At 57.6% G+C, this 24,297-nt stretch overlaps 1 protein-coding gene across 4 annotated transcripts in view; it reads left to right on the forward strand.

The window, feature by feature from the left end:
* Rps6ka2 (ribosomal protein S6 kinase A2) overlaps window positions 1–24,297 on the forward strand; it is a 193,828-nt gene that overhangs the window by 29,973 nt on the left and 139,558 nt on the right. For 3 of the 4 annotated variants that reach the window (XM_070010342.1, XM_070010338.1, XM_070010339.1), the window contains one exon: window positions 15,651–15,701. In XM_070010342.1, coding sequence (XP_069866443.1) covers window positions 15,651–15,701 — 51 coding nt within the window. Of the gene's footprint in view, window positions 1–15,517; window positions 15,563–15,650; window positions 15,702–24,297 lie in introns of those variants that run through there. The other variant, XM_070010341.1, reaches the window with a different exon arrangement.

Here is a 24,297-nt window from a genome sequence, read left to right on the forward strand (position 1 = left end):
TATTTTATTTTTAGTGCTGGTCCTAGGGCTTGAACTCAGAGCCTGGGAGCTGTCCTAGAGTTTTCCTAGCACTCTATCACCTGAGCCACAGCTCCACCCCTAGCTATTTTTTTGGTTAATTAGAGATGAGTCTCACAGACTTTCCTGCCTGGGCTGGCTTTGAACCATGATCCTCAGATCTCAGTCTCCTGAGTAGCTGGGATTACAGGTGTGAGCCACTGATACCCGGCTCTATCCTTATTTTTAACATCTTAGTGAAAATATCTCAAGTAACTGATATCAACATTCCTGTTTTAGAAGTTGAGGTGTAGTTATTGGACTGTGTGTGTGTGTGTGTGTGTGTCTGTCTCTGTGTGTTACTGGGTTGAATCCATAGCTTTATGCTTGCTAGACAAGTCCTCCACCACGTGAGCTCTGCCTCCAGCCCTTCTGTTTGCATTTGCTTTTGAGGCAGGGTCTTGCTATTATCTTCCTCCTCCTGAGTAGAATCCCTCCTGAGAAGCTGGGATTATAAGTGTGTGCTACCATACCTGCTGATTTTTTTTGGTCATATTCAGAAGAATCAGTACCAGTGCATTATCTCCTAACTCTGAGTGCTCTGTTACAGATGTGTGCTTTGTAGCTGTGTCCAGAGCACTTCATGCCATGTGTGAGCTTCATTTAGCTTCCTTGCCTTTTATTTGTCAGAACGAAGGTGCTGTAGATGCAAATCTAACAAATGTGCGGTCTCTGGCTGTGGCGAAACCCTTCCTTCTCTTAGGCCAGTTCCCCTCCACCTTCCACGGGCACGCTTTGGGTGTCCACCCAGCTCAGGCACATGACAGTGTCACCAAGGCCCCGGTGTGTGGGGAAACCCGCTTGGGAAGGAGTTTCCTTGGGCACAGTGGGCGGGGCCCTGCATCGGCCGCTCCTGGTGGCTTTCTTACAGCCAAACGCCATCGTGAGGGTGTGGCGTGTGCCCCCCCCTCCCCGCTTGAATGTGGTTCCAGGGCATTTGTGTTGTAAAGGTATTCTGGCAACCGCAGAGCTCTGCAGGTGACCCGTGCCGCCAGCCTGCCCAGCTCAGCTCGCTGCTGAGGAGTCTCTGCTCTCTCCTCGCCTGGGCTCCAGAGGACCTGAGGCAGGCCCTGCAAGATGGAGAGATTTCTGCTTCCCTGAGTGGTTCTTAAATCCCGGCTTGTGTCTGTAAATGTGACTTTTTGCCTGGCGGTTGCCTTCGTACGCCCCACGCGGCCCACGCGTTCCAGTGGCAGGACGTCCGTGGGCCTGCCCCTCCCCCTCTCAGCAGGCCGGCTCTCCCACGCCTCAGCGGCTCGTGGGAACCCCCGCCACGCACTCCAGCCTCAGCGTTAGCCGCGCGTCCACCGCCGAGCCAGAGAGCTCCAGTGACTCCCCGGTGACACTAACAAACACTCCGTCTTTGCTCTTCTGTGGTTAGTATAGCTGGCATTTAAACACTGTTCCTAATGATAATTGGTTTTAGTGGGCCACCTTAAACACACAGAACCTGTAAGGCGGCCCTGCTCCCACGCAGGGCTAGGTGTGCGCCTCACCTAGCAGGGCTATTTCATTACTGTAATTGCCAGTGCATTCCCGGGGATAGTGTGGTACTCAGTAACAAGAGGCTGATAAGTATTTACTTATGATTCACTGGGTCCTGAAGACACTGCCAGGCACCCGCCACGAGGGTCCCTGCAGGACAAAATCCTTCTCAGTATTTGACGCACGTGTGCCGAGGGCTGGGGTAGAAGCACCTCCAGGATTAGTGCTCAGTATTTGACACACCTGTGTGGAGGGCTGGCCAGGATTAGTGCTCAGTATTTGACACACCTGTGTGGAGGGCTGGCCAGGATTAGTGCTCAGTATTTGACACCGGTGTGTCGAGGGCTGGGTAGAAGCACCTCCAGGATTAGTGCTCCATGTGATCCCAGATCAGGTGCGGTTTTTACAGATTTCTTTGAGACCAAATGTCCAGTGAGTTTTGTGTACAAGATGGATATTGCTCTATTAGGCATTGTGGGTGGGCTTGGGCGCTGTGACGCAATGCTATATGGAGAGAGGAACGGCCTTCTTTGACCAGTCTCTGAAGAGCGCGTTCGAGTGCCGCTGACAGAGGGTGTCGGGCGGATAGTGGGGTGCAGGCCATGAGCGCAGGAGGCTCCGCAGGTCCAGACCCAGCGTCAGCACCGCAGAAGCTGCAGGGCCACGAGAAGGGCCATCTCCGGGGAGCCCAGCTGCGGGTTTCAGACTCCAGAAATCCAAGCAGTGTGCACTGTACTTTCAGGACACTCAGTTGTGTTACTTGGTTTTGGCGGCCTCAGGAAACCAGCTCAACACATCACAAAAGGAACTCAGAAAACAAGTGTACACACAGGATGCACCCCCCGTCATCTTGTTGGAGGTAGGTGAGATTGGAGCAGCATGGTGCCCAGGGTCACTGGTCCTGTGGAGGCAGCCCTGAGGGAGGCCTGGCTGGAGGAGGCCAGGCAGGTGGGTCGGGTCTGAGTCCCCTGTGGGCCCCCCCCTTCTTGCGAGTGCGCGGGTCGCCTGCTGAGAACGCAGGCCTTATCCACCTGTGTGCTGGCCACCGTAGGAACACATGTAAGCCCCGTGAGTGCCCCGTGTGGCTTCTTAGGGCCGGTGGTCTGGGCACAGGAAGAGCTGGGCCCCTCGGCGTCCACGCAGTGTCCGAAGCTCAGGAAGCAGCGGCTCCAGGCGGCTCACAGTTAGTCTGAGTCGTTTGGATGGCTGGAAGTAAATGCACGAGTCTCCTTTGCTCTGAGTTTGCTCACGGTTAGTTTCAGCTAGAAGCAGGGCAGGCTCCGGCGACAGGAAGGCTCCATCTTGGGGCTGCTGGTATTGGGATGGGCACGTGTCTCCGTGGTGTTCCATGGGGCCCACAGACAGAAAATGTGGGAAGTTGTCAGTGACCCGCTTAGCTTCCCGGAAAGCATGCAGACAAGTAGGCTCTTTCTCAAGCAGTATACGTTGTGAGCTTAACATTGTTTACGAAGTGAGGTGTGAAGCTGCCGAGAAGGGGTGCAGGACAGCTGGAGCTAGACGCGTTTCCCACACACCCGTCCGCACATGCACACGCTCACGTACACATACACACACGCCTGCACATGCACACCCGTCTGCACATGCACGCACACGTACACACACATCTGCACATGCGCACACACGGGCACACCTGCACATACACACATGCATGCATGTACACACATGCATGCCTGCAATACATGCATGCATGTACACACATGCACGCATTCATGCACACAGGAGAGCAGATGTCGCTCTCACACACAAACCAGGCCTCCCCTGTGGAGGTGGCGGCAGGTGGAGGAAGGCTGAGCGCCATGGGGCGGCCAGGCAGGCTGCCCTGCACCCTCCCGGATGGACGGGTGAGGATCCCCTCCCCCCCACGGCCGCCTGCACCCTGGTCCCCACTCTCCCCCTCCTAATGACTGTCTCCACGCCGACGCCTGGAGAAACCCCACAGGTTTCCGCAAGGACACATGATGTGCGGTGTCATTGCTTGCTGAGTGCATTTTAGCATTACTCCATGCAGGACGTGGATGGCAGCTCAGTCAGAGGGCCGACTTTCTGTTCCTTCCTCTCAGAACCACAGCTGCCACTGCACCGCTTCACACTTGCCAGAGAGGCCGCTCGGGACTGACCTTAAAGGTCAGGGGGAAGTAGAAGGTCAGGGAATGTCTTCCTGCATGGAAAAGGTGCGAAAGAATTTCTGTACATGTACAAGGTTTTTAAAAAATTCAGTGAGCATTGATTCTAACCTCCTGAGAGTCAAAGGTCGAGGTTCGCACACGCCTTTCCCACGTGGGGTCAGGCAAACGCTGGCTTTCCTTGAATCAGCCCTGGGTCAGGACCACATGCAGGCAGGCGCAGTGCGGCTGGAGGGGGAGTCAGGCAGGGGAGGGGGGGAGCGGGATGAGGAGGGCGCCGGTCTCGGTGATCTCAGGATGACGGGCTTTGGACGGGGCGGGCTGCAGTCTGCGCCCGGCCGGCCCGGCGGCGCCCTGGCCACTCAGAGCCAGCTTCCCTCCCAGGGCCGAGGCGGCCGCGCCCTCCGTGCTTTCTGGAAGAGATGGTTTGCTGACGTCCACTCTTAGGTGTACACAGGAATCCATTTGGAGTCTGGGGAAGCAGAGGCCTCATGGGGCCGAGCCGGGGCTGTTTCTGGAGAAGTCTGTTTTGAATGATGGAAATTGCTAACAAAAGGCCAAAATTGTGGCAGCTCTGTAGAAATGGCGGAAAGGGCTCTGTGCACACCGTGAGCGGGACTGAGCCGCGGGTTCTCACACCCCCCCGGCCGGGCTCGACTCAAATTCTGCCCTCTAATGACCTTGAGGCTCTGAGGGGACAAGGGTGGCGGTAGGAGGCTCACAGCAACCAGAGCATCCACGCACCGAGCCAGCGTTCGGCCCGCACGCACGCTGACATCCACGCACCTGAGCTAGTGTTCGGCCCGCATGCACGGACATCCATGCACCTAAGCCAGTGACTGGCCTGCACACACGCTGACATCCACGCACCGAACCAGTGTCCGGCCCGCACGCATGGACACCCACGTACCTGAGCCAGTGTCCGGCCCGCACGCACGCTGACATCCACGCACCGAGCCAGCGTCTATCCCACATGCACGCTGACATCCACACACCCGAGCCAGTGTCCGGCCCGCACGCACGCACACTGACATCCACACACTGAGCCAGCTTCCGGCCCGCACGCATGCTGACATCCACGCACCGAGCCAGCGTCCCGCCCGCACGCATGCTGACATCCACGCACCCAAGCCAGTGTCTGGCCCGCACACACGCACGCTGACATCCACGCACCGAGCCAGCTTCCGCATGCTGAGCAGCCGCGCACTGTCCGGCCGCGCTCGATAGCGTCCCCAGCTGAGCTGACCGCGCAGGACCACGGCCGGCGGCTAGAGGGGAAGGGCTCACCATCACGGAGACAGAGCTGCTGTCTCTCACTGAAGGGAACTCTGTGAAGTGCTGGCTCCGCCACTCAGCCTTGAAACCCGTTCTGGGCTGACATCTGACTATCTACTTCCCACGAATGACACCATTGGTCTTTAAAATGGCGATGGCTGTCATTCAGCACAATGTCCTGAGGGATCCTGCGTGTTGTCATAATTTCCTTCCCTGTCAAGGCTGAATACTATTCCCTTGTGCTTGTGTACCACATTCTGGTTATTTATCTTGCCAACTGACGGTTGAATTACTAATACATTTTAACCGTTATGAATCATCCTGCCCTATACAGATACAATTTTGAGAGTCTGCTTTCAATGTATTTGATTACATAAAAGGCGGCATTGGAGGCAGGTACTGGTGGCACATGCCTGAAATCCTAGCTACCCACGAGGCTAAGATGAGAGGATTGTGGTTTGAGGCCAACTTAGGGAGAAAAGTTCTGAAGCTGAGCACGTGGTGTGAGTCTCTGTCATCCTGGCTGTGTAGGAGTTGGGAGCCCACAGTTCCAGACCAGCCCGGGGCAGAACGTCCATGGGATTCCATCACAGTGGGAGACACTGGGTGTGGCCGCACACCCCTGCCTGCCGTCCGAGCCACATCTCGGAGCCCGAAGCAGGCAGGGTGCCGTCTGGGCGTCCTCGGGCAGCAGGCAAGGCCCTGTCCCCATAAGAGCCCGCACAAGACAGGAGCGGGGGAGCGGCTCACGGGCAGAGCACCAAGGACTGAATCCAAACCCCAGTGCTCCCCTCCCCCATAAACTGACCTTGTCAGCTCAGGGACTTTTTTTTTTTTTTTGTCAGTCGTGGGGCTTGAACTCTGGGCTTGGGCGCTGTCCCTCAGCTCTTCAGCTCAAGGCAAGCGCTATACCACTTGAGCCACAGTGCCATTTCTGGTTTTCTGGTGGTTTATTGGAGATAAGAGTCTTACGGACTGGGCTGGCTTTGAACCTCGATCCTCAGATCTCAGCCTCCTGAATAGCTAGGATTACAGGCGTGAGCCACGGGCGCCTGGCTAGCTCAGGGACTTTTAAAACCTGTTTTTATTATCAGTAACCTTGGGGTAGAGCTTTTGGCTTCCCTGCTCCCGCCGGGGCCATGCACACATTTCCCAGCCCCCTCTGCCTTCCTGTTCCTCTTCTGTGGTTCTCGGCGCCCTCTTCTCTTCTCAGTCCTGAATGTGGTTCCCTTTTTGTCGCCGGCTCTCCTCATTCACAGAGTCCAGCAGAGCAGCTGGACCCTCCGCAAAGCCAGCTTTCAGGAGGGGCGATCTCTCTTCGCTCAGACCTGCCCTGTCTGCCTCTCAACCTTCAGGACCCCAGAATCCCACAGCAGCGTGGCCAGGCCGCCCCGGCGGGAACAGTGACCCCAGATGCTATCTGGGAGTGTCTTCATTCCTGATTGCATTTTGAAGCGCAGTTTGGCTAGATGTAGGATTCTTGGTTGGTTTCCTTTCAGTTGTTTTTTTTTTTTTAAACAATAATAACCAACTGCCTTCTGACCACGAGTTTCCTATAAGAATCAACTATTAGGTGTGTGTGTGTTTCCTGTCACTTCCCATTTGCTGCTTTAAAAGCAGACTTTGCATTTCAAGAGTTTGTTTATAATGTGTCCACCACGAGCCTCGGGGCTCTCCACGCATGGTTGTTTCTTGGATGTTTATGTACGTGACTTCCACCACGCACGGGAAGCGGTCTGCCATTGCCTCCTCGTGTATTCTGTCTCCACTCTTCCCTCTCTCTCCTCCCTCATCTCTACGGCACATGTGCTGTGTTTGATGAGGCCCCTCCAGGTCTTTGGTCCCCACACACATTTTCCCCAATACCTTTTCTTCCTCTTCTCATTTCTTGCCTTCCAATGTGTTGATTCTTTCACCTACTCGAATCTGCCTTTGATTACATTGGTGATTTATTTTTTTAAATTTAAGTTATCGTAATGTTCTCCTTCAGAATTTCCTTTTGGCTTCTTTAAGTTTTCTGTGTGTGTATGGATAGTTCTATTTTGTGAACGCATGGCTCATACGCTGGCTTTCTCCACGTCTTCCTTTAGTTCTGCGATATTAAGCTTTGGTTTGGCTACTTTGTCTGATCGCAGTTCATGCTTTAAACTCTTGGTCTAATTGCAGTTTGAGGCCAACTTGAGCAAGAAGTGAGACTAAGCTTGAACAAACCAACCAGGCGTGGCGGTGCACACCTGTGGTTCCAGCTGGTAAAAGGCCGCCAGCGGAGGATCGCAGCCCAGGCCAGCCTAGCAAACCCATGACACCTTGTCTAAAATAACTGAAAGCAAAAAAGCCCTGGAGGCATGGCTCAAATGTCAGAGCCTTTCCCTAGCAAGCACCAGGCCCTGAGTTCATCAACTCCAGCTAGTGGATGTCTGAGGATGAGTGCTTTGGTTAGTTACTTTTCCTTAGGAACGATGTACACTTTTTTCTGTGTGCTTTGTGAATTTGGTTGTTGACACTGCACTCTGTCTCCAGTCAGATGGTGAGCTGGAGATCAGTTTCTCTTCTGTCCTTGAGTTTTGTGTGCTCTTTCTCCGGGTGTCGTAGGCTGCCTGTGGGGCCCACAGACAAAAAATGTGGGAAGTTGTCAGTGACCAGGCACGGTATGAGTGTAAGGTCTCCCGTCCGTGTGCGCTGCGGCTCCTGGGTATGCACGGCTAGTTCCTGTTCAGGCAGCCAGTCTGCACTGTTTGTATCCCAGAAAACGTGGGGGGAAACTGCCGTGGGAGAAATGTACAAGTGTTCTTCAAGTCTCTTCTCCCAGGGGGTGATGCGGTCTGGCAGCAGTGGGGGTGGGCGGGCCGGGTGCTGCCCTGTGCCCGGCTCAGGACCCCAGGGGGCAGAGGCGCGATTCCTTTGCCCAACATGCTGTGCACAGGTTACTCCAGAAGCGCCAGTGTGAGCGGCTCATCACAGAGCCAGAGCCGACATGGGCCCAAAGGAGCAGCAGGCCACCGCCCAGGCCTCTGGGAACGCAAGCCTCGCAGACGCCAGCCCGCCCGCGCTGGCGCCGTCCGGCGGAGGCTGGGCCTGGGTGGCTGTCCTCACCTCTCCCCTTGCTCCTCCTGCCATTGCTGACGTCCCGGCATGCGCGGGAGGGAAGGGCGCTGGGCCTGCCCACCCTGACTGAGGGGCCGTTGGTGTGTTTCCTTTTGCGATGTCAGTCACTTCTTTTTCTTCCATTAGAATGACCAGGGATACTTTTTAGATCTGGATCGTGCTTCTAACGAGGGTGGGTATGCAGATGATTTAAAAGAGAGATGGGAGATGATGTGTTGAAAGAGGGAAAAGAATTTTAAGCTCCTGTAGGGAGCTTCTGGAAAATACTGAATATTCTTGATGAATAGACAATAGCGTTGGAGAGAAAGCGCGAATCCAAGGCACTGTCCGCACACAGGTTCTGTGGCGCGTCCCCAGGGGGCTGCACCCCTGAGCTCTCTTTGTATGGCCCTGAGGCATCAGTGTAGGGTTATGAACTCATTCTCACTGATTTATGATTATGCTGTCATTGTAATTTAAGATTAGTTTTAGCTATAATCACATATGTAACAAATATAACTCTTCTAATTGTGTTCTTTTCTTTTCTTTTCTTTTTTTTTGGTCTATCATGGGGCTTGAACTCTGGGCCTGGGCGCTGTCCCTGAGCTCTTCAGCTCAAGGCAAGGGCTCTACCACTTGAGCCACAGCGCCATTTCTAGTTTTCTAGTGGTTTAGTGGAGATAAGAGTCTCACGGACTTTTCCTGCCCGGGCTGGCTTTGAACCGCGATCCTCAGATCTCAGCCTCCTGAGCTAAGGTGACAGGCGTGAGCTGCCGGTGCTGGGGGTATTTATTCTTTTACACTGTATTGCTTGACTTTCAAAAATGGATGAAGAAAGTCAACAACGACACTCCCAGGCACTTTCAAAACCTGACAGCTCAAAAGCCATGGAGCCAAGGGTTTTTATAGGTTCCCATTTAAGCGCTGTCGCCGGGGGTCACGGAGCAGGTGGAAGAGCTGAGCAAGCGCTGGGCGCGGCGTCCACGCAGGCGGGAGAGGGCGCGGCGCAGCGGCCCTCACACGCCTCGGGCCACGCCGGCCTCTCCGCTCCTCCGCAGGGAGCGGTCAGAGCGGACGTTGAAAAGATGGCCGGGAAATGCAGCGAGGGAAAGCTTAGGAGCGATTTTCTAAATTTTATGTAAATGAGGACATCTCAGTGATGGTGTGGACGGCAGAGGTGGGGTGCGGACTGTCCCCTGGCCTGTCCCTGGGACCGCTGGCCGGTGGGCGGGCAGGTGGGGCACTCTTAGAATCCACTGGCCAAGATCACACATCTAGAAGTCGTTTCTTTCACCAGGTACCGGGCTACGTCTTTGTGCATTTAACAAACACTGACATTTAAAATAAAACCCTGTGTCATTCATTCCTCGTGTTTACAGGAAATCTCATCACCATGGCAACCTGACAACCTGCCATCCGTCATCCTTCAAAAACACATGAACATGCTTTCCCTGAGCAGGCAAATTATTCTTTGAGGCTCTGCTGCTCACTCTCCCATTATACCTACCCCTTAGAACAGTCTGCTGGGGTGGTAGACATGTCTTTTTTTTTAACCATAAAGGTATTACAGTTATTACTGTTATATTGCAGTAAAATGTTTATGGACTGAAATTAATCTTAAGTGTAATCCCAAGTATCTAAGTATTGTTTCCTTGCTATCATTGTTATTACTATGCAGATGGGTAATTAAAACAAACTATTGTAACTGAGAAATATAAGAAGTAAAATGGAGCAGTTGGGCATTGGTGGCTCATGTCTGTAATTCCAGCTACTCAGGAGGCTGAGATCTGAGGATCATGGTTTAAAGCCAACCTGGGCAGGACAGTCTGTGAGACTCTTTTTTTTTGGGGGGGGGGGGTCCGGTCGTGGGGCCTGAACTCTGGGCCTGGGCGCTGTCCCTCAGCTCTTCAGCTCAAGGCTAGTGCTCTACCACTTGAGCCACAGCACCACTTCTGGCTTTTTTCTTTTTGCTTATGTGGTGCTGAGGAATCGAACCCAGGGCCTCAGGCATGCAAGGCAAGCGCTCTACCACTGAGCCACCTTCCCAGCCCTGTGAGACTCTTATCTCCAACTAATCACCAGAAAACTGGAAGTGGTGCTGTGGCTCAAAATGATAGAGCTCTAGCCTTGAGCAGAAAAGGTCAGGGTCAGTGCCTAGGCCCTGAGTTCAAGCCCCACCACCGACAAAAATAAAAAGAAGTAGTAAAATGGGGCCAGGGAGGCAATGACTGGTGATTGCTGTCCCAGCTCCCCAGGAGGCTGGGGACTGGAGGACTGTAGTGTGAAGCAGAAAGGTTTGCAAGACTCCATCTCCAAACAACTTGCCAAGTGCCAGATAGAGGCATGGCTCAAGGAGTAGAGCACCAAATAGAACAAGAAAGCAGTGTAGTGTGAAGCCCTTCGCTAGGCCCAGCACACATTTATGCAGGGATTGCATCTTTACTCGCCCAGCAGTGGGAAGAAAACACCTCCGGATCCAGGGCCATCCAGCAGGGGCTGCCCCCCCACACACACATGGTCTGTACAAAGAGGAGCTGAGTACTCAGATCGCTTTGGGGCCTGAATTTCAGCCCCAGAGCGGAGCACTTTCAGACATCAGAAGACGGTCCTGCCCAATGTTTCCTGTGCTGACATCGGTGCATCAGAGGCCCCGTCCCCCATCCCAGAGCCCGGCTCTCCATGCTGCGGTGAGCGTGGGCAGGAGCTCATGCAGCAGGACCAGAGGTAAGGGCCAAGTACACAGGGCACGTGTGCAGGCCATGTGTGCAGGCCATGTGTCAGGTCAGGTGTGCAGGTCAGGTGTGTGCAGGTCATGTGTCAGGCCAGGCGTGCAGGCCAGGCGTACAGGTCAGGCGTGCAGGTCATGTGTGCAGGTCAGGTGTGCAGGTCAGGTGTGTGCAGGTCATGTGTGCAGGTCAGGCGTGCAGGTCAGGTGTGTCAGGCCAGGCGTGCAGGTCAGGTGTGCAGGTCAGGTGTGCAGGGTGTGCAGGTCAGGTGTGTGCAGGTCAGGCGTGCAGGTCAGGCATGCAAGGCCAGGTGTGTGCAGGTCAGGTGTGTGCAGGTCAGGCATGCAGGTCAGGCATGCAGGTCAGGCGTGCAGGTCAGGCGTGCAGGTCAGGCGTGCAGGTCAGGTGTGCAGGTCAGGTGTGCAGGTCAGGCGTGCAGGTCAGGCGTGCAGGTCAGGTGTGTCAGGTCAGGCGTGCAGGTCAGGCGTGCAGGTCAGGCGTGCAGGTCAGGCGTGCAGGTCAGGCGTGTCAGGTCAGGTGTGCAGGTCAGGTGTGTGCAGGTCAGGTGTCAGGTCAGGTGTGTCAGGTCAGGCGTGTGCAGGTCAGGCGTGTGCAGGTCAGGCGTGCAGGTCAGGTGTGTGCAGGTCAGGCGTGCAGGTCAGGCGTGCAGGTCAGGCATGCAGGTCAGGTGTGTGCAGGTCATGCGTGCAGGTCATGCGTGCAGGTCATGTGTGTCAGGTCAGGTGTGCAGGTCATGTGTGTCAGGTCAGGCGTGCAGGTCAGGCGTGCAGGTCAGGCGTGCAGGTCAGGCGTGCAGGTCAGGTGTGTCAGGTCAGGTGTGCAGGTCAGGTGTGCAGGTCATGTGTGCAGGTCATGTGTGTCAGGTCAGGTGTGCAGGTCATGTGTGTCAGGTCAGGCGTGCAGGTCAGGTGTGCAGGTCAGGCGTGCAGATCAGGCGTGTCAGGTCAGGTGTGCAGGTCAGGTGTGTGCAGGTCATGTGTGTCAGGTCAGGTGTGTCAGGTCAGGTGTGCAGGTCAGGTGTGCAGGTCAGGCGTGCAGGTCAGGCGTGCAGGTCAGGCATGTAGGTCAGGCGTGTCAGGTCAGGCGTGTCAGGTCAGGCGTGCAGGTCAGGCGTGCAGGTCAGGCGTGCAGATCAGGCGTGTCAGGTCAGGCGTGCAGGTCAGGTGTGTGCAGGTCAGGTGTGTGCAGGTCAGGTGTGTCAGGTCAGGTGTGCAGGTCAGGTGTGCAGGTCAGGTGTGCAGGTCAGGTATGCAGGTCAGGTGTGTGCAGGTCAGGTGTGCAGGTCAGGCGTGCAGGTCAGGCGTGCAGGTCAGGCGTGCAGGTCAGGCGTGCAGGTCAGGTGTGTCAGGTCAGGTGTGTCAGGTCAGGCGTGCAGGTCAGGCGTGCAGGTCAGGTGTGCAGGTCAGGTGTGTCAGGTCAGGCGTGCAGGTCAGGCGTGCAGATCAGGTGTGTCAGGTCAGGTGTGCAGGTCAGGTGTGCAGGTCAGGCGTGCAGGTCAGGCGTGAAGGTCAGGCGTGAAGGTCAGGTGTGCAGGTCAGGCGTGCAGGCCAGGCGTGCAGGTCAGGCATGCAGGCCAGGCGTGCAGGCCAGGTGTGTGCAGGTCATGTGTCAGGTCAGGCGTGCAGGTCAGGTGTGCAGGTCAGGCGTGCAGGTCAGGCGTGCAGGTCAGGCGTGCAGGTCAGGTGTGCAGGCCAGGTGTGCAGGTCAGGTGTGCAGGTCAGGCATGCAGGCCAGTGTACAGACCAGGAATGTGCCCTGGAGACGGGCTGTTCCTTCCTCAGGCGCATTGGGCTTCAGTCCCAGGGAGCAGAGTGAGGACAGGTGGACGGAGGGAATTTACAGCTGCGCCCACAGCTAGATCGCAGCTCTGCGCTCTCAGCCTCGTTTTTTCCAAGCTCCTTTCTTCCTCTGGAAATCCCAATGGCATTTCTGCTTTCCGTGCCCCGAGGACTGCTGTGGGGCCTTGCCACCCAGTCTGCCGTGACAGTGGCTCAGAGACTCCCCAGAACGTACCTCACCATCTCCTGGGAGAGCCTCCACCCACCAAGTTGACCATCGAGATGTGTGTTTTACAGAGCCGGGATTAGACCCCAGCTCCTGTGCACACGATAGTGGGCCCTCACTGAGCCCTGCCCAACGAGCATACATGGCTACAAAAGGCACAATCTGGGTTTCTTTTAGAGCTAAATTATTAAGCTCATACATAGGACTATACATAGGACCATACATAAGCATGTATGGTAGCATTTCCAAGGGTTAGAAAATTTCTATTTTAGCATTAATTTTACAGAACAGTGGCTTTTATTGTGACATTTTTAAACCACACATCATTTGTTCCCCTGCTTTCATGTCTTTTAAATCTAGATTCTGCCCACGAGAGAAAACATGTGATATCTTTTTGACCCTAGCTTGTGTCACTTAAGAGATGATCCCAAGTTCCATCTGTGTTCTGTAAATGAAATCATTTCGTTCTCTTTGGTGGTGGAATAATCAATATTCCATTATGAGTGTATTCCACATTTTCCTGATCTGTTCATACTGAGGGCTATCTGTTCTGAGCCCATGGCTTGGGTACTGCGAGCTCTGCACAGCACAGAAACATTCCCCAGAGTAAAGAGACAATGCATAGAACACAGAGAAATCAACTATTTGTCTGATGGGATTAAAATCCAGGATACACAGAGTTAATAATAACAACAAAAACATAATGCTAAGCATTAAAAAAAATTGTAAATGGAACAGAAATCAATACATTGAACATGTTCTCAAAAAGCTATGTACTGGGCTGGGAAGGTGGCTTAGTGGTATAGTGCTGGCCTAGCATGCATGAAGCCCTGAGCTCCATTCCTCACTAAAATCTGGAAGTGTTGCTGTGGCTCAGGTGGTAGAGTGATAGCCTTGAGCAAAAGAAGCCCAGGCCCTGAGTTCAAGCCCCAGGATTGGCAAAAAAAAGCTATGAACAAATGGCCAATAAATATTTGAAGAGATTTCCTTAGCCAGAAAGGAAATGCAAGCCTGCCTTTCATGCTTAATAACACATTTCCAGGATTTCAACTGCTGGCTGGAAGTATTGTCTTGTGTCGTCTGCTGCCACCTCGTGGCACAGATTGGAAATTCAAAAGCCACACTTGGCTGGTGCTCTGGTGACCCTGGGGAGGGGCTGTGCACATTTGAGAGGAGAGGTCCAGCGTGGGGTTCAGAACCATCGAGGGCCTTCAAGAACCGGCCCTGACCCTAAACTGCCAGTACCCAACACTGACACTTAACAGCTTGGTAATCTCCTAAACTGCCAGGATACCCAACACTGACACTTAACAGCTTGGTAATTTCCAAGAAAGTTCAAAATGACAGAATCTTGAAATTGATTATGTGGCCCAATTATACAAAATAATTTATATATCTCCATAATAAATAAAATCCAAAGCCAGGTGCTGGCGACTCACACTTGTAATCTTAGCTATTCAGGATACTGGTATCTGAGGATCGTGGTTCAAAGCCAGCCCAGAAAGGAAAGTCTATGAGACTTCTATCTCTAATCAACCACAAAAGTCTGGACGTGGAACTGTGGCTCAAATGGTAGAGCTCTAGCCCAGAGCACCAAGGCTTAGGGACATCACCCAAGCCCAGAGTTCAAGCCCTAAGACTGGCAAAATAAGGTTCAGATGCTGCTGGGTACAGAATGGACTCTCCAGTCCGGTGTGAACATTTCCAAAACCATCTATGGTCTCTCCTGGGCAGATGGGATTCAACATCATGTAGTTTCACTTGCATCCCAGGGCTCCTGGGCCAAGATTCTGTGCCCAGAAGGAAGCCGTACAGCTCCCAGCTGTTCCCAATGGGAGAGCCATTGGCCTGGCCCAAGAACTAGGGAAAGTGTGGACGCCAGAGAGGGGTGATAACCCATAGTACTGGATATGCACGGAGGTTCAGCATTGGGGTAAAAACCACCAACACGTGGCTCTCTCTCCTGCCGGGAGGACACACCCCAAAGTTTGTGATGTTGGTGACTTGTCCCAGTTCAGAGCAGCCAGGGGACTGGATTCCCTTTGACTGTCTCTTCCATTCGGACGATCACCCTAACCCTCTGCTTCTGGCATTTGAATGATGGCTGTTCATGGGGCGCAAGGGAGATGAGTTTGAATTTGGGCATTTTTCTGTTTCATTGATGGGTCTGAGCCTAGGAACACAGGAAAGACATGCTGGGGAAAGCCCTGGGTGGTGTAAAAGCGACAGCCACGCTAGCCCTGAAGGTGTGTGCCAGAGGATGGGGCGGGGTGTGGCTTCTGTCCTCCAGGGTCACAGCGCACCGGGAGGCTGTCTCCCGGCGGTCTCCAAGCCCCTGGGCCAGAGGGGCTGGGAACTGAACACGGAGTCCTGGACGGCGTGTTCCTCGGCGTGGGCCTTGACGGCTAGGCACAACTAGAATTCCAACCCAGTGTGTGCTTGCATGCTGCAGTGAAGGTTAAACTTGGGGGTTTGAGTGGCTACAGAAATCCTGGGTGCCATGGGGGACCCTGGGGGGGGGGATGGTACAGCGTGCTCAGCATGCCCTGCGGCCACCAAACCCACACGAGTGACCGGTGTCCGTTGCAGTTAGAGATCAGTGATGGAGACACACTTCCCTTCGTCGAATTATAAAAGTTGCACAAAAGTGGCAAGTTCCCTTCTTTGGGTCTTCTCTAAAGAGCTTCCTGCCAGCTAGAGAAACTCCTCCAGCTCCCTGAAGCCATGTGGAGATTTATGTTCAGAAGCAAAAGGCGTGCAGGCCTGGTTGGTGTCCACAGCATTGTCTCGCTGGAGGTCTGGGTCCTGCACGGCGCCCGAGACTCATGGTTCTCTTCTCTCTCCGCTCCTGCAGGTCAGAGGGGACCAGACCTCGGTGGAGACACAGCCAGCCGAGTCCTCCCAGGTAAGAGACATCCGTGTGCACGTTTCTTGCCGTGCTGCGTGGGTTACGGCCTGTAAAAATGCTACGTGTGGAGTCTTTCTCCATTTCTTTGGTTATTTGATACTGCCCAGAGCCTGGCAAAGCGCACGGTGATAATGTGTGTTTAGAAGATGGAAAGCTGCTCAGTGAAACGGAAACCCTCTGACGTTCTAGGGGAACCATAAAGCGTTAGTTGTGCAATGGTGGCTTTGTACAGCAGGGCTCTGCCCTGTGAGCTAAAGCCATGGAAGTCCACCAAGCCTAGCCCTGGGGAGCTCTGCCCGCGGCCAGCTGGGAGCCCTGGGAGCACTCAGGGAGGACCGCCCTGGGGCGCTCTGCCCGCGGCCCTGAGTGGGCATCGCTGCTGAGAAGAGGGCGGTGGGGCTGTCCCTTCCCCCTGCTGGGCTCACCCATTCTGAGCCTTTCAATAAATGGGTGCAGGCGAGAGTCTGGCCGCAGGACCAGCGTCCTGGGATGCCCTGAGACTCGGCTGCAGCACGGGCAGCACTAACCACAAGCCGACGGAGTCTGGTAAGGACTCGATAACTATAATGGTATCAAGAACCCCTTATTCAGCTGTTCAGAGGCATTTTTAGATCAGTCAGGAGCAACGGGGTGGACGTGGGCGCTGCTGGGGGTCAGCATGGCCCACACAGGGTTATGAGGGGAGTCAGCATGGGGCGTCCACGGGCTCTGCACTTTCCACTGGCATGGTGCTTCTAGAACACTTTCTGGGGCCAGGCACCAGGAGACCGTGTTGTAACAGAATGAGGGGCCCAGCCACACGGCGGCTCTGCCCCGAGTCATGTGATGGCCGATGTCCCAATCCACGAACAAAGGATGGGAGTTTAGCTGGGTGACAGAGCACACACTTAGCTCGCGTGCTTGCACACACATGCACACACACGTCAGGCTCATCCCGCGTCATGGAGCAGAGGGAGACTGCCATCCCCTCTGCTGGCTCTCTCTGGCTCTCTCGCTCTGTAGAGACTTTTCATCAAACGGAAGGGCTGCTGACCACTGACCGTTGTCTGAGTGTGGTGTGCAGGCCCCACGGCACGTCCTGGTGTGGACGTGGCTGCCGGGGCCGCGTGGGCCCGCGGGGCGGGGCGGCTCTGCAGGCAGCTGGGGGGGTTCTGTGGGCTCAGCCATCGTTTGTTTCCTCTTTTTTACAGTTTAATTAAATCTCCTCTCTTTCTGGCTTGCTGTTACTGTTTGTTACTCAATTCTGTAAAAGGAAATTTTAGGGAAGAGACGGGAGTTGTGTGAGCCCCACGCTGTTCTCAGTGCTCCGTTCTGAACACCCGTTTCATGAAGTTGTGTTGTTCACTGGTCTGCGGACAGCACCGTCCTCTCCTGCGGTGCACTGCCCAGGAACCAGTGTGGCCGCTGTGAATTAGTGTCAGGAAGTAGTAGAGGCCAAGGCGGCCGTGCGTCTCACTGGTGCTGGCCTGCAAGGCGGCCATGTGTCTTGCTGAAGGCTGGCCACAAGGTGGCCAGTGCCTGACCACCCTGGACAGTGCTGGCCAGCACCCCACAGGCATGGGGGATGGGCTGGCTCCAGTGTTTGTGTTGGTTGTGAGTCTTAATAGTTGTGGAACAATCTGCTGTTTTGTTGGATACTTTGATATGCAAATGAAAGAGCTGATGACTCAAATATAATCCTTTGAAGCTCGGCTTCGAGCTGAGCACTGGCCTGGGTGGCAGGACACAGACCCCATTCAAACATCTTCCTTCCCAGCACCCTTAGGCGGCTGTTGGCACAGAGGATGGGCAGGCAGGGTCTGGAGAGTAATGACACCCCTGTGAGTCTCAAAAGGAGCTTTTAGATTTGAGTTTCGAGGCTTGAGTATGAGCAGCTCTCTCCCTTCTTCTGGCCATTCTGGTTATTCTGAGTCCTGGCTGGCAGGGGATGGGGGTCCAGGCTGGGGTCTGGGAGGGAGCTGACCCACCGCCCTTCCCACGCAGGAGAGCCGGCCGGGCTCCCATCTCCGCTGGCCATGCCCACTGCCCCACCCATCCTGCTGGGGCTCTCCAGCCTGGCGCCTGGGCCTGCTGGGAAGAGCAGGATGCTTTAGGCTTTCGGTTTGTGTCTAAATGCCAGGCTGACAACTCATGCTGCTCATTCCTGCGCTTTCCAGATCACAGGCGCGGAGACAAAGCACCAGGGGGACTCACGGCAATCCTGTGTGTTCCACTCAAAGTTGGGGGTTCCTATTCATTACTCAGTCCTCATCGGAACCCCAGTCCTGTCCGAGTCCCGGTCCCAGAGCCGTCCGTGGGCCGGGGAGGAAACGGCTGCACACGGCCCTCCCTCAGGGCAGCACGCGAGTTCCAAACCCAGGAACAGGAAACACACACAATACAACAAGAGCAAAACACCCTGCACCTGTATGGAACATTGTTTTTCTGGTCATTATTCCCTAAACAACACAGTCTAACAACTATTCACACAGTTCTTACATGAGAGTCGTTATTTTAAGTAACCTAGAGATGCTTCAACCTGCAAAGGAGCATGTGTGTGTGTGTGTGTGTGTGTGTGTGTGTGTGTGTGTCTGTCTGTCTGTCTCTGTCTCTGTGTGTCTGTGTGTATCTGTGTGTGTGTGTCTGTGTGTGTGTCTGTGTGTGTGTGTCTGTGTGTGTGCATGCACATGTATCTGTGTGTCTGTGTGTGTCTCTATCTGTGTGTCTGTGTGTGTGCATGTGTGTATCTGTGTATGTGTGTGTATCTGTGTGTGTCTGTATGTGTCTCTCTGTGTGTATGTATCTGTGTGTATCTGTGCATGTGCATGTGTATATCTGTGTCTGTGTATCTGTCTCTGTGTGCATGTATATGTGTGTGTATCTGTGTATCTGTGTGCATGTGTGTCTGTGTCTCTGTGTGTCTGTGTGTGTGTGTATCTGTGTATGTCTGTGTGTGTGTGTGTCTCTGTGTGTGTGTGTGTGTGTGTGTGTGTGTGTGTAGGTGATGGCAAACACCACGAGCCTTGAGCCACCCGGAGTCTGCTGTTGGTGAGTCCTGGACTCGTTGCTGCCGATGCCCAGGCCGACTGCACCTCAGAATGGACTGTGACCCCAAGTCAAGGCTGGGGTCTGCTCCGTGCGGCCATGGGGGCGGCTTATGCGCCTGGCACAGGCCGCTGGCTTGTCCACACACCTCGCACCTGTGCTCCCCGCCCATGCTTGGCAAAGCCTGGGGTCAGCAACCGCGAGGCGGGGCGGGTTCCGACCTCCGGGCCGGCTGCGCATCGAGGGTGAAGCCACAGAAGCCACGTCTCTCTGGTATGGAGGAACGCAGCGTGGGTCCCCCCCCCGGCCCCCGGCCCTGCAATACCCGCCAGTCCCTGACGTCACCAGCGCAGGGGCACGGCTGGGAGGCGGCTGCTGCCATCCTTGGGTGGACCGTTCCTGAGATGGCCAGAGGCGGCTGCGCAGGGTGGCATGGAGGCGTGTGATATGGTGACATGTAGTGTGGTGGCATGTGACATGGTGGTGTGACATGGTGGCATGGTGGCGTGGTGGTGTGACATGGTGGCATGTGACATGGTGGCGTGGTGGCGTGTGGCATGGTGGCGTGTGGCATGGTGGCATGTGACATGGTGGCATGGTGGCGTGGTGGCGTGTGACATGGTGGAGTGTGACATGGTGGCGTGTGACATGGTGGCATGTGACATGGTGGCGTGGTGGCGTGTGGCATGGTGGAGTGTGACATGGTGGCGTGTGGCATGGTGGCGTGTGGCATGGTGGCGTGTGACATGGTGGCGTGTGGCATGGTGACATGGTGGCGTGTGGCATGGTGGCGTGGTGGCGTGTGACATGGTGGTGTGTGGTGTGTGGCATGGTGGAGTGTGACATGGTGGCGTGTGACATGGTGGCGTGTGGCATGGTGGCGTGTGGCATGGTGGCGTGTGACATGGTGGCGTGTGGCATGGTGGCGTGTGATGTGGTGACATGTAGTGTGGTGGCATGGTGGAGTGGTGGCATGTGACATGGTGGTGTGTGACATGGTGGTGTGTGACATGGTGGCATGGTGGCGTGTGGCATGGTGGCATGGTGGCGTGTGGTGTGGTGGTATGTGACATGGTGGCATGGTGGCGTGTGACATGGTGGCATGTGGCATGGTGGCGTGTGGCATGGTGGCGTGTGGCATGGTGGCGTGTGGTGTGGTGACATGGTGGCGTATGGTGTGGTGGCGTGTGACATGGTGGCGTGGTGGTGTGTGACATGGTGGCGTGTGGCATGGTGGCGTGTGGTGTGGTGGCATGTGGTGTGGTGGCGTGTGGTGTGGTGACATGGTGGCATGTGGCATGGTGGCGTGTGACATGGTGGCGTGTGACATGGTGGCATGGTGGTGTGTGACATGGTGGCATGTGGCATGGTGGTGTGTGACATGGTGGCGTGTGACATGGTGGCGTGGTGGTGTGTGACATGGTGGCGTGTGGCATGGTGGCATGGTAGCGTGTGGTGTGGTGACATGGTGGTATGTGGTGTGGTGGCGTGTGACATGGTGGCATGGTGGCGTGTGGCATGGTGGTGTGTGGTGTGGTGGCGTGTGACATGGTGGCGTGGTGGTGTGTGACATGGTGGCATGTGGCATGGTGGCGTGTGACATGGCGTGGTGGCATGTGGCATGGTGGTGTGTGACATGGTGGCATGGTGGCGTGTGACATGGTAGCATGGTGGCGTGTGGTGTGGTGGCGTGTGACATGGTGGCATGGTGGCGTGTGACATGGTGGCATGGTGACATGGTGGCATGTGGTGTGGTGGCGTGTGACATGGTGGCATGGTGGTGTGTGACATGGTGGCATGTGGCATGGTGGCGTGTGACATGGCATGGTGGCGTGGTGGCATGTGGCATGGTGGCGTGTGACATGGTGGCATGTGGCATGGTGGCGTGTGTCATGGTGGTATGTGACATGATGGCGTGTGGCATGGTGACATGGTGGCATGTGGCATGGTGGCGTGTGACATGGCGTGTGGCATGGTGGCGTGGTGGCATGTGGCATGGTGGCGTGTGTCATGGTGGCATGTGGCATGGTGGCGTGTGACATGGTGGCATGGTGGCATAGTGGCATGTGGCATGGTGGCATGTGGCATGGTGGTGTGTGACATGGTGGCGTGGTGGCATGTGGCATGGTGGCGTGTGACATGGCGTGGTGGCATGGTGGCAGGAGCCCCCGGTTCCGCTGTGCACCTTGGCACTGGGGAGCAGAATGAGAAGAGGGGGCCATGACCCCAGCTAACGTTGAGAAGCCCCCACCCCACGACCCCGGAAATCACCTGCGTTTTCTGCTCATCCAATCCACAGCCCTGCGGTAGGTCCCGCTATATTATTATTGTCATTATGATTGTTGTTGTTATTTAGTTGTACAAGGGGGCTACACCGGCTCTGCCCATGGCGGACCCCCCTGTGGTGCTGCAGTCTGGGGCGGGTCCTCAACATTCAAACGATGGCCGTGCCTCGTTCATCGGGGTGACCGCATCAGCACATGCGGGGTCAGCCCTGCCCTGCTGTCCACGGGGGCCTCCCTCCCACGTCTCCGTCCCGGGCCGGGTCCCGGGCTGGGTCCACCCTCCTGAGTGTCGCTGGTCCTTCCTGCCCCCACTGTGTGCAGAAGGGGGGGTGAGGGAGCGGGGGAGCTGTGGCCCCTGTGGATGGCACCTGCAGCTGGCAGTTGGGACGGAGGCCACAGCAATCCCAGACCAGCTCTGCTGAGGAAGATGGCGCTGTGCCCAGCATGCTGCCCATGGACACGCACAGGAGCATGCATGCACGCACACACACGCACACACCTGTGGCCCCGGTGATGCTGAGAATTAAATGTGAAGATGGACAAAGGCTGTAAACTGTGTTGAGGGTCAGCATGGTTGTGCAAGACGAAGGGGAGTTTGGGGGGGGAGGTGTGGTGGCCCCCTCCCCTGCGGCCTCTCTCGTGGTCTGGCTGGACTGCACTTTTCCTTGCGTGCAGCCAGATCCTTGGTCTCTCGGGCTCTGCCAGTCAGGACAGGCTGTGTGGACTATGAGGACTGGGAGTCACTGAGCACTCACGTTGGCAGGGGCTCAGCCCCGGGCTGGGAGGTCAGGCTGTGTACACCTGGCAGTGCCATAGCTTCTGATTCCAAGCACAGCCCTGGGGTGGGGGTGACAGCCTCCCCTTCCCCTCCCAGGCAGAGGTGATGTCCGCTCCATCTCTGACGCCCGCAGCTCTGTGGGCAGGGCCGGGCAGCGTGGGGTGCTGTCCTGGCTTGGGTCTGGGGGCTGCAAACAGAGCTCAGGTGCAGCAGGGAGCACCGGACAGTGCCTCGGGCTAGGCGCGGGGTGGGTGCGGGCTGGGCGCGGGCTGGGTGCAGGGTGGGCACGGGCTGGGCGCGGGCTGGGTGCAGGGTGGGCGCAGGCTGGGCACAGGGTGGGCGTGGGCTGGGCATGGGCTGGGCATGGGCTGGGTGCAGGGTGGGCACGGGCTGGGTGCAGGGTGGGCGCGGGCTGGGTGCGGGCTGGGCACAGGGTGGGCGTGGGCTGGGCGCAGGGTGGGCGCGGGCTGGGCGCAGGGTGGGCACGGGGTGGGCGCGGGCTGGGCGCGGGCTGGGCGCAGGGTGGGTGCGGGCGCGGGGTGGGCGAAGGGTGGGCGCGGGCTGGGCGCAGGGTGGGCGCGGGCTGGGCGCAGGGTGGGCGCGGGCTGGGCGCGGGGTGGGCACGGGGTGGGCGCGGGCTTGGCGCAGGGTGGGTGCGGGCGCAGGGTGGGCGCGGGCTGGGCGCAGGGTGGGCATGGGGTGGGCATGGGGTGGGCGCGGGCTGGGCACAGGATGGGTGCGGGCACAGGGTGGGCGCGGGGTGGGCGCGGGGTGGGCGCGGGGTGGGCGCAGGCTGGGCATGGGGTGGGCGCGGGCTGGGCGCGGGCTGGGCGCAGGGTGGGTGCGGGGTGGGTGCGGGCTGGGCGCAGGGTGGGTGCGGGGTGGGTGCGGGCTAGGCACAGGGTGGGCGCGGGCTGGGCACGGGCTGGGTGCAGGCTGGGCGCGGGGTGGGCGCAGGGTGGGCACAGGGTGGGCGCGGGCTGGGCGCGGGCTGGGCGCAGGGTGGGCGCAGGGTGGGTGCAGGGTGGGCGCGGGCTGGGCGCGGGCTGGGCGCGGGCTGGGTGCAGGGTGGGCGCGGGCTGGGTGCAGGGTGGGCACAGGGTGGGCATAGGGTGGGCGCGGGCTGGGCGCGGGCTGGGCGCAGGGTGGGCGCGGGCTGAGCGCGGGCTGGCGCGGGTTGGGCGCAGGCGGGCGCGGGCTGGCGCGGGTTGGGCGCAGGTGGGCGCGGGCTGGCGCGGGTTGGGCGCAGGCGGGCGCGGGCTGGCGCGGGCTGGGCGCAGGCGGGCGCGGGCTGGCGCGGGCTGGGCGCAGGGTGGGTGCGGGCTGGCGCGGGTTGGGCGCGGGCTGGGCGCGGGCTGGGCGCGGGGTGGGCGCGGGCTGGGCTCAGGGTGGGTGCAGGGTGGGCGCGGGGTGGGCACAGGGTGGGCGCGGGCTGGGCGCGGGTTGGGCGCAGGGTGGGCGCGGGCTGGGCGCGGGCTGGGCGCAGGGTGGGTACGGGCTGGGCGCAGGGTGGGTGCGGGCTGGGCGCAGGGTGGGCACAGGGTGGGCACAGGGTGGGCGTGGGCTGGGTGCAGGGTGGGCACGAGGTGGGCGCAGGGTGGGCGCGGACTGGGCATGGGCTGGGCGCAGGGTGGGCGCGAGGTGGGCGCAGGGTGGGCGGGGGGTGGGCGCGGGCTGGGCGCAGGGTGGGTGCGGGCGCGGGGTGGGCGCAGGGTGGGCGCGGGCGGGCGCGGGGTGGGCGGGGGGTGGGCGCGGGCTGGGCGCAGGGTGGGTGCGGGCGCGGGGTGGGCGCAGGGTGGGCGCGGGCGGGCGCGGGGTGGGCGGGGGGTGGGCACAGGGCTGGGTGCAGGGTGGGCGCGGGCTGGGTGCAGGGTGGGCGCGGGCTGGGTGCGGGGTGGGCGCGGGGTGGGTACAGGGCTGGGTGCAGGGTGGGCGCGGGCTGGGTGCAGGGTGGGCGCGGGGTGGGTGGTCAGCCTGCAGCTGGCACTGTCGTGTCCGGTCTGAGTGTGTGGCTGCCGAGCTGGCGGGGCGGCCGCTGGACCCATGCAAGGGCGGGGCCAACAAACAGAATAACGTCATTAAAAAGCTGCTCCTGGGAGGCCAGCGAGCCACGCGGTCAGGACGGTCTCGGTGTGGTCACCATGACACACTCTGTCCACCCGTGATTACATCCCACTATAAAGCAGCGGCTTCTACACAAGGTCCCCAACACCCACATGACTCCTCAGCCAGAGATCAAAGCCACGCATGGCTTCTACCATACCGCAGGGTCCCCAACACCCACACGACCCCTCAGCCAGAGATCAAAGCCACGTGCGGCTTGGCTAATGCACTTTCAAAGGCTCTGTGTCCTGGGCAAATGAGCTTTGTGTTCTCCGGGAAGTTTGAATGGAATCGCATTTAGGACAACTCAAAATAAACGGACCTGTCCTCTGTCCCGCCATCAAACTTCTCCTTCACCAACTAGGTCGTCCGGCACGTGCTGGCTCTCGGGTTAGAAGAGGGG

The sequence above is a fragment of the Dipodomys merriami genome, unplaced genomic scaffold, assembly GCF_024711535.1.
Source record: "Dipodomys merriami isolate MVZ:Mamm:240054 unplaced genomic scaffold, mDipMer1.0.p SCAF_8, whole genome shotgun sequence".
NCBI lineage: Eukaryota > Metazoa > Chordata > Mammalia > Rodentia > Heteromyidae > Dipodomys > Dipodomys merriami.